Below are 8600 nucleotides of genomic sequence, written 5' to 3'. Positions count from 1 at the left end.
GCCACCCTGCCTGTGTGTGTATGTGTGCGCGCGTCTGCTCCGCGTGTTGGTGGCTGTGGCCATGGCTCTGTGCCCACCAGCATCTCCCTCCTGAGATGCCGGCCTCTTATGCTCCTGGAGCCTCCGCCAACCCCCCGTGTCATCTCCCTTCTGTTATCGCTGACAGCTTTCTTGCGTCTCATTTGTCGCCCAGCCCCGAGCGCACGGTGATGCTCGGGTCTGCCCCCGAACCCCTGCCACAGGCCGGAAGCCGCGGGGGGCACCGTGGGGAAGCTAACCCGGCCCCTTCCCCCAGGAGTCACTGTGCCAGCCCCACCACATCCTGGAAGAGGAGGGGGCCCCGGGAAGGGGCCTCCCCTACATCGCTGCTGTCGTCCATGCCCTGCTGGACCGGCCTTAGGGGTGAAGGTGGGGGCACAGGGCCCACCCCGCCCGGGACCCCGGGAGCAGAAGACGCGCCAGGGCTCCACGCTCTGAGACAAGCACTTGGTGAGGGTGGCCTGGGCCTGGGCTCCCTTGGCCTGCGGGCCTGGCTGCCTCCGGGGCCGAGGGTCTGGGTGGAAGGACCGCGGGTGTCGCAGGTGTCGTGTCAGCCGCAATAAACAGAAGCCAGAAGCCCTCTGGGTGGCCCTCAGGTGTAACTGTGTCTGAGAGCACGTGCGTCGCGGGGTTGTTGGGGGGCCTCTGTTTCCGGAATTCACCGCCCAGTAGCCAGGGGGCGCCCGCGGGAGCCCGGCGGGGGCACGCGCCACGTGGCCGGGAGACGCACAGGGCGCCGGCGTCGCCGCGAGGCCTCTGGGGTGGGTTCGCCAGGAGGGCAGGTTCGCGCCGCGCCGCGGAGGGAGGCTGAGCGGGCCGGGCCGGGCGGTGGGGACACGGCGGTACGGTCCTGCGCTCGGGAACGCGGAATGTTGCCCTGGTCGCCGCCGCGGTGGGGCGCGGGCCGGGAGGAGGCGCCCGAGGGACCAGGCCTTCCGGCGGGCAAGGACCAGGGCGAGCCCTGGAGCTCCGGAGCGGACGCCCCCAGAGAGCTGGGGACACCCCCATGGGACAGGTGAGGGGCTCGGACGGAGCCATGGGGGGACAGCGATTGGGGGCCTCCATGCCTTCACCACGCGCTCTACGGAGGCTTCTCCATTGTCCCTGCTGGAGATTGGGTCCCTCGGCCTCCCTTGCACCAGACACCCTTGGGCTCCAGGGGAGGGTGCGTGGGGGCGGTGTGGCTGCAGCCTCAGTCCCTGCCCCTCCAGCCCACAGCCCCCATCCCGTAGCCCTTCCTGGACCCGGAGAGAGCAGCTGCTGCTGCCCCACCACCCGCCAGGCCCGGCCACTGAGCAGCCGCCCGGAGCCCCAGGTAGGACGGGCCCTGCTGCCTCTACTACCCCTAAGAGCCTCTCACTGACTGTGAGCCTGTTATAATCCCCAAGCGTCCCCCCAGATCCCCGTTCCCCCCAGGTGGCCTGGGAGGTGGTCCCCTCGAGGATAACTCCACTGGCACCCTGGGATCCCAAGTATGAAGTCAAAGCAGGACCTCGGCCGGTGTGGGTGAGTTGGGGGCAAACCTGTGGGGCTGGCTGGGGCGCTCAGGGAGCTATGTGGTGGCCTGAGGCTCCAGTGCTCTGTCCTCCTCACCCTAGGGGGCCAACTGTAGCTCAGGAGCCTCGTTCTCAGGCCGGACACTGTGTCACCCCTCCTTCTGGCCGCTGTACGAGGCAGCCTCGGGCAGGGGTCTCAGGCCCGTGGCCCCTGCCACAGGGCACTGGAATGGACAGCAGGCGCCCCCAGATGCAGGTACCTCCCTTGGTCCCCTGGGGGCGCAAGGCTGCCCCAACTCCTCCAGGAACCAGTGCCCAGGGGTGGGAGCCCGCAGCCCGCCACCCTAGTGGTGTTTCCTCCTAGGGTTCCCGGTGATGTGCTGTGAAGACATCTTCCTCTCGGACCCTCTGCTGCCCCGGGGGCAGCGTGTTCCCCTGTACCTGTCCAAGGCCCCCCAGCAGGTGAGAGCTCTTTCCCCTCCCTGTCCTTACCCCAGGCTTGCCTGGCAGGAAACACATTCCATTCTCTCTCCTCAGATGATGGGCTCCCTGAAACTGCTGCCGCCGCCCCCCATCATGTCTGCCAGGGTGCTCCCCCGCCCGTCACCCTCCCGGGGCCCCTCCACTGCCTGGCTCAGCGGGCCGGAGCTGATTGCTCTCACTGGCCTGCTGCAGATGAGCCAGGGGGAGCCTAGGCCCAGCTCCTCCGCGGCTGGCCCCCCAGACCCTACCTCTGACCCACCCAGTCCCTGTGGTAGCCCCAGTAGTTCTCAGGGTGCTGACCTCTCTCTCCCACAGACCCCAGACACCCATTGTCCATAGCCTTCTCGGGGCAGAGTAGGCTGGTTGTGTTGACAATAAAACAGTGTTGGTTTGCCAAACAGGCTCCGTGTGGCTGGGAGCAGAGTAAGTCACAGAGGCAGGAATGGGGTCTCTTTCTGTCCCACTGCAGATCACCCCTTGCTGTGTTAGGTGGAGGACGAGGGTATCCATGACCTAAGGCATTTCTGGGCTGACCGGGCAGAGCCCCTTTAATGAGTGGGTGGGTGGTCTGTATGGCAGTGCAGGGCTGAATGTATACTAAGCAGGCAGGGGAGTAAGTAGGGGCACCTCACTTTTAGGGGGCACTAGCGGTAATATCCCTGGTGCTCCCACACCTCTTGTGCTGGGGCTTCAGGAGTTCAGTTCTGGGCTGGGTGGGATAGTTGTCTGGCTCAGAGGAGACACAAAGAACGCACTGCAGGTGTGGGGGAGGGTGCCGGTCCATGTGAATGTCACCTTTGGCGGAAAGGTGGCCCTGCCACAGCCGACCTGAGACTCTAGAGATTCTTGCACGAACTCTAGAGAAACAGAGGACAGAGGATCAGGGCTTCGGCTGAGAAAGCCCAGAAGTGTGTAGTCTCGGTGGTTTGGGCGGGGAGGGGTTCTAGAATTTTCTCCCACAAAATAGCCCAACTTCTTGGAGAACCTTTTACTCAAGACTTAGGTGCCACAGCTGGAAGGGACAGAGGGGGCAGGACCCCAGCTTGTTGCCCTGCAGGTCACTTGTCCGAGGTGGCATCTGGGCCTTAAAGCCCCTCACACGGTGGGGAGTTAGGAGGCAGGGTCAGGGCGTTACAATGCCATTCCCTCCAGTCCCTCCCTCAACCACCCCCCATCAGTCAGCAGGAGAGAGCTGCCTGGGTCTCAGATCTCCTCACCAGCACCTCCCGGGAGCTCTAGAACTCAATGCCCGCATAGCTATGCGGGCGGAGCGTGCGGGCCCTGGGGACGTCTCCAAGTGCCCCCAGAGAAAGGACCAGGTCCAGACGTAGCTGAGGCAGCTCGAACAGGGGCCTGGCGGTGCCTGTTCTGAGGCTCTCTGGGGCCGATAACTTGGTGCACACTTCACTCCCCAGCCAGCTCTGAGGGGTGCAGGAGCAGCGCTGAGTCCCTACCCGTCCCCAGCCAGCCCCCACATCATGATGGGCACTCCTGGGCCTGTGTCCAGGCTCCTGAACCCGGACTCGTAGGAATGGGCTCGTAGTCACTCCCCGCTCCCTTGGTTATGTAGCCCCCCACCCCGCCCATTGGGGTAGGAAGCTGCTGCCCCCAGCCTCGCCAAGGTCTTAAGGGCTGCTTGCTTGATCCCCTCTCCCAGACACCCCTGACGGCTCAGGCCGCTTGACTGGGCCGCAGAAGGTGGGGTCTCAGGGATGGGGGACAGGGAGTCTGAAGGTGCTCATAGGAGGGTTCCTGAGCACCTGGGCCTCATTGTGCCTGGAGAACTTTTTTTTTTTTTTGAGACGGAGTCTAGCTCTATTACCTAGGAGTGCAGTGGTTGATCTTGGCTCACTGCAACCTCCGCTTCCCCGGTTCAAGCGATTCTCCTGCCTCAGTCTCCCGAGTAGCTGGGATTACAGGCATGTGCCACCACGCCCGGCTAATTTTTGTATTTTTAGTAGAGATGGGGTTTCACCATGTTGGTCAGGCTGGTCTCGAACTCCTGACCTCACGCGATACGCCCCCGTTGGCCTCCCAAAGTAATGGGATTACAGGCGTGAACCACCGCGCCCGGCCTGTGCCGGGAGAACTCTAAACCTGCAAACCCTTTAATGTTTGAACTTTCGGCGACCTGGGGGAGGGGCGAGCCACGGATAAACCACAGCCAGAAGCCCCCGGGGCCCCCGGAAGCCCGGGGCTCGGGCTTCGCCGGCGGCACCGCGCTCCTCGAGCAGGGCGTTGTATCACGCCTGCTGCTCCGCCTCGCCTGCCGCCGCCACGCGCAGGCTGCTGTCGCGGGTGTAGAGGGCGATCAGGTGGTGCTGGCGCGCGTCTGCGCACTTGCTGGTGGTGCACGCGCCCGCCAGGCTCAGGCTGCGCTGGGGCCGCGCTCGGCACGCGCGAAACTTCTCGCTCTGGGAACACTCGGGACGCGGCGGGTCTGCGCGCAGGTGGCCGCAGAGCCGCACGTCGGCAGGGCAGGCCCAGGGCAGCGGCTGGCTGAGGGGCACGACGGCCATTGCCGGCTCTCCCCGGGGCCGCCGCCTGTGGGCTTCATTCAGGGCCGAAGGCAATAAAGTGGCTGCAGGAGAGGCAGAGACGGCTGGGGCTCATGTCTTGAGCACGGGGAGAGGCCAGCAGGGGTGGGGGTGAGGTGGCGAACTCGGCGGGCCGGGAGCAGCGGCCGGGCAGGCTGCCACCCGTCTTGATGCCCAGCGTCTCTCCCGGGCTCCCGACTGGAAGTTTGGAGCAAGGACTGGGCACAGCGAGTGTCCCGGTGACTGTTGCCCCTGGCCTGGGCTCCCCACTACCTGCCTCCCTCCCTCCCTCCGCCTACTGCTCCGGAATCCTCACCCCACGAGACTAATCCTCATGTCGCCCGGAAACTGGAGTTTGAGTAGGGAAGTCCAAGAGAGGCGGCCTCGACCCCAAGACTGAGCCTTTATGGGGCAGAGAGCGTGGGGGCGTCTCTACCGATCAGCTGACTGCGGTCCGGACACGTCGTCCGGGCAACCGAGAAAGCCTCGGTGTGAGGCTAGTGATCAGACTTGTGGCAGCGGTGGTGGTGCTGGCGATTAGAGGGCGTTGGAACGGGGCCTCCATGCACCCTGCTGGCTCCTGCCACTCCCCCCTCGGCCTGTAGGTGTCCTTCTTGTGTGTACCCCCTCCCAACCAGGAGTGGTTTTGTGCCCTTCCAAGTAACCAAAGAGCCACCGCCACTGAGCACTGCACTGGATTATTTCTGAGCTGGAGATTCAGTTTCTTGAGAGTTTGGGGTGATAGGTGACTTGGGATAAGTAAGCTCAGGGAGTAGTCCCTGTGCACAGACCATACCTGCGGGAACCCAGGCAAGTGGCCACTGAAGGAGACCTCGGAGGAAGAGGCCATCTCTCAAGAAGACCCCCTCGGGCTGCCCCATTGCTCTGGGCCCCTCCTTGCCACCACTGCCCAAAATACCACCCCGGGACCACCTGAAGGCTCTGACCATGGACGTGTGGACTTCCTGGTGGGGGTACCCTTTGCTTCTTGAAAAAATTGCGATTGGGCTGGGGATTGGACATTTTTGCACTCAGTTCTGATCCAAGGACCACTGACCCCGCAGGGGGATGGGGGTGAAGGTGCACCAGACAAACCAGCAGGTGACACCTGGTGGGACCTTAGAGGACCCTGAGATATCACCCAAGGCAAGTAAGGTGCCTAAAGGGGAAAGCCGAGGGTCAGGGAGGAGAGGCCAACATGCAGCCCCCATAAAGATGGCATTCAGGGAGGAGCTCCCTCAGGGAAGGAACAAGATATGACAAAGACAGAACAAGAGAACAGAAGCAAGGACCCAGACCTAGTCCAAGGGCCAGGGCAGCCTGAGCAGGGTGGGCAGTGCTTCCCGCCACACTTCCTGCTTCCTGGGGAAGGGGTCCCACGTGAGTGGGAATATGGGAGGCAAGTGCCGTGTGCATGGAGCTGGGGTCCTCACACACCTATTCCAAGGTCACATTGAGAGGGAGATGCAGGGAACCAACCAGCACCCAGCCAGCAGGCAGGTGGGACCCAGGGCCTGCTCCAGGTGACCTCTGGTAAGCCGAAGCCCCACTGGGGTGCAGGAGAGGCTCAAAGCACAGGTGGTGTGGTGTGGGGCGGGGGGGGGGCCGTGGGGCGGGGCTCAGCAACTGCCCAGTGTTGGGTGTTGACCACAGAGAGGCGATGGCTCCATAAGTGGCCAACAAAACTGGACTGTGTTCAAGGCCATAGCCCCACGTGGCCAAGGGCCTTGATACAGGCACCATGTGCAAAGGGGCAGGGACACAAAGGACATGTGCACACCCCTCCCCCTCCCAGTCCTGCTGCTGCCTCAAAGAGGCCACCAAAGGACCCCTGTCCCTGCTGTACTCCGGGCCCAGGAGACTTTTTTACACCCTGAGGCTTGAAGATACCCGAGGAAGATCTCTTTATACCTTCCCCTTCCCACTCCCCATCAACCAGGTCCCCCTGCAGCTCCCTTCCTTGTGAAATCACAGCTGCTATGACAGTGACCAGCTCCAAACCACCCTGTCACTGAACCTTGGGTGCTGGGTGATGCATGGGCAGGAAAGGCAGGAAGAGCAGGGATCTGAGGGCCTGGGGGCTGGGCAAGCCTCAGGGGTGGGGTGGGTGCTGATCAATGCCAGGTGATTGGACCCACTGAGTACCAGAACAAGCCTGGAGTCACGCAACTGGCCTACATCAGTTGCCTTGGCAACACACTGCCCTTGGCCCTACCCCGAAAAGATTTATTTCAGCCGGTAGCCCTGGTAACTTGAGTGGCTCCCCAGGGACAGGAAGTGGCAGAACCTCAGCTCTGCCTCTCCCGACCTGAGGGGTCCACTTTTCATCCCTGTCAGGGATGGGGCACTGCATTCTCAGCCCCTATGGAAGAATGTTATGGGTTTGGAGGAATCCACGGGGAGATTAGGCTGTTCCAGCATGCCCCTCCTTCCTCAGCCCGAGGCCTTGCTCCTCTGTGGAAGGCAACACAGAGACAGAGCCACACATTCAGCCCCTACCCTCAGCCCCGCTCCCATCTCCTGGCCTGCAGGTCTGACCCGCAAGCTCCAATGTGGAGACACTTGGGGGCTGACTCCTGCTTCCTCACACATGGGGATGGCCCACAGGTGACTGACTGGCTGAATGCCAGGGCCATGCTAGACGACTGCTGTCTGCAGAGCATGGTCCCCGCATTGGCCAGAAGTTGGTGTGAGCCCAGGTGAGTCACTCTAGCCCTGTGGTGTGTGCAGTGGGTTTATATCTGCAGCTACCAGGCAATGTTTTCTCCATTTCCTCTCAAGCCAGGTCTTTCTCCATTCTTTGCTACTCTCCAGGAGAGGCGGCTCATTGGAGGGCTGGAGCCTGAGCTGCTGGGGCTGTCTCCGGCCAAGGAGGGCAGCTCCTAGTGTCAGCCTGTGCCCAGGGAACCCTGGGGCCCGAGGCTGACCTGGCGTTAACTTCTTACTGCTCATCCAGCCCTCACCAGCCAGCAGGCTGGAGTCCTTGTGGGCTGGAGGGGAGGGAGTCTGCAGGGAGGACCCGGGCCTGGACCCAGATAGAGAGGAGATGCCGGGAGACAGCACAGGGTGACAGAAGCAGGGGAAAGCCCTTCAGTTTAGCCTCAGTTCCAAACCTCGGCGCTCCTGGCGTTAAGGGAAGGGTGATGGAAGCTGGGGGGAAATAACAGAAAGGCTCCTCCCCCTAATACACCATAACAGATTCCAGCTTCCCTCCCTCCGGCTCTAAGCGGAAAGGAAAGAACTGGTAAGAGAATTAGGTAGAGGGACACAGAGATAATCTAGGGTGGTGAAGAGGGGAGAAAGAGAAGAGATGGAACATGCAAAGGCCAGGGAGCGAAGCAGGAGACCACCCAGGAGACAGAAGGAGGGCAGAGGCTGGGAGAAGAACAGGAACAGACAGGATGGATCCTGATTCTTGGAAAAGACAGGGAGGCCAATCCCAGCCTTGCAAATAGCAGCAGCTAGAGGTTATTTCCAGAAAAATCTGCAAAGTAAATACACTGATCACCCAATTCCCATATCTCTTTGCTGCTCTCTGTGGAAGACCCAGACAAACCCCAAGAATGAATGGCCACGGGGCCAGAGCAAAGGTGGAAAGGGGGGCCTCACCTGGCTTTGGGCCAAATAGCAAAGTGGCCTTTTCCCAGCCAGGTGAGGTGTTTGCCACCCGCCCCCTGACCAGGTCTGTCTTGTCACCACACAAATAGCCCAGACACCACGGCTGTTGCCACAACATCCCCAGGTGGAAAGAGCCTGGGGCAGAGAATGTTCCAGACCCAGGAGGGGCCTACTTCCAGCACCACATTGGCACCAACCTCTCCTTTGCCCACCCTGGCCCCAGTGGGCATTCCCCTCGCATCCAACAAACTGCAGTCCCTGGCAGTGGCGGCCCCTCTCCCGCCACGCTTCTTCTCGTGCTAATGCGGGACTCTTGTTCAGACAGGGACGGGCTCTGCCCTGTCTCTGGCCAATGGCAGCATTATCACTGGCCCAGGCAGTCCAGCCCAACAGAGCCAGATCAAGGATCAGTCATGTTGACTGAGCT

General features: G+C 62.2%; 3 protein-coding genes across 6 annotated transcripts; 2 read left to right on the top strand and 1 right to left on the bottom strand.

The window, feature by feature from the left end:
• Positions 1-20: 20 nt before the first annotated feature.
• LOC103891072 (collagen alpha-1(I) chain) lies at positions 21-645 on the top strand. The gene has a single exon (XM_024249549.3). It carries the CDS (start codon positions 21-23, stop codon positions 600-602), a length of 582 nt encoding a protein of 193 aa, XP_024105317.2. The 3' UTR covers positions 603-645.
• A 104-nt stretch (positions 646-749) lies between these two features.
• SAP25 (Sin3A associated protein 25) lies at positions 750-2416 on the top strand. 4 transcript variants are annotated; one of them, XM_024249548.2, is made up of 6 exons: positions 750-1054; positions 1272-1354; positions 1439-1545; positions 1638-1791; positions 1900-1997; positions 2073-2416. In XM_024249548.2, exons 1-6 carry the CDS (start codon positions 909-911, stop codon positions 2355-2357), a joined length of 873 nt encoding a protein of 290 aa, XP_024105316.1. In that variant the 5' UTR covers positions 750-908; the 3' UTR covers positions 2358-2416. The 4 variants fall into 4 exon arrangements, with proteins under 4 accessions (XP_024105316.1, XP_024105315.1, XP_054416251.1 ...); XM_024249547.2 differs by having other exon boundaries at positions 1251-1354; XM_054560276.1 differs by having other exon boundaries at positions 772-1054; positions 1900-2416.
• A 1368-nt stretch (positions 2417-3784) lies between these two features.
• LOC129060589 (insulin receptor substrate 1-like) lies at positions 3785-6135 on the bottom strand. The gene is made up of 2 exons (XM_063725920.1): positions 4872-6135; positions 3785-4599 (listed from the first exon to the last, which is right to left on the bottom strand). The coding sequence occupies exon 2, from the start codon at positions 4535-4537 to the stop codon at positions 4262-4264; it is 276 nt and encodes a 91-aa protein (XP_063581990.1). The 5' UTR covers positions 4538-4599; positions 4872-6135; the 3' UTR covers positions 3785-4261.
• Positions 6136-8600: the final 2465 nt, after the last annotated feature.

The sequence above is a fragment of the Pongo abelii genome, chromosome 6 (genome assembly GCF_028885655.2).
Source record: "Pongo abelii isolate AG06213 chromosome 6, NHGRI_mPonAbe1-v2.0_pri, whole genome shotgun sequence".
Classification (NCBI taxonomy): domain Eukaryota; kingdom Metazoa; phylum Chordata; class Mammalia; order Primates; family Hominidae; genus Pongo; species Pongo abelii.
The sequence above is the reverse complement of the archived record's forward strand: the minus strand, read 5'-3'. Positions and strand labels throughout refer to the sequence as shown.

What these genes read in the sequence shown, in the direction of transcription:
- SAP25 (XM_054560275.1), top strand. Translation starts at nt 909, where the DNA reads ATGTTGCCCTGGTCGCCGCCGCGGTGGGGCGCGGGCCGGGAGGAGGCG. An exon ending in GGGACACCCCCATGGGACAG is followed by an intron (nt 1,055 to 1,250) that starts GTGAGGGGCTCG and finishes CTGCCCCTCCAG; the next exon opens with CCCACAGCCCCCATCCCGTA. An exon ending in CAGGACCTCGGCCGGTGTGG is followed by an intron (nt 1,546 to 1,637) that starts GTGAGTTGGGGG and finishes TCCTCACCCTAG; the next exon opens with GGGGCCAACTGTAGCTCAGG.
- LOC103891072 (XM_024249549.3), top strand. Translation starts at nt 21, where the DNA reads ATGTGTGCGCGCGTCTGCTCCGCGTGTTGGTGGCTGTGGCCATGGCTC.
- LOC129060589 (XM_063725920.1), bottom strand. Translation starts at nt 4,537, where the DNA reads ATGGCCGTCGTGCCCCTCAGCCAGCCGCTGCCCTGGGCCTGCCCTGCC.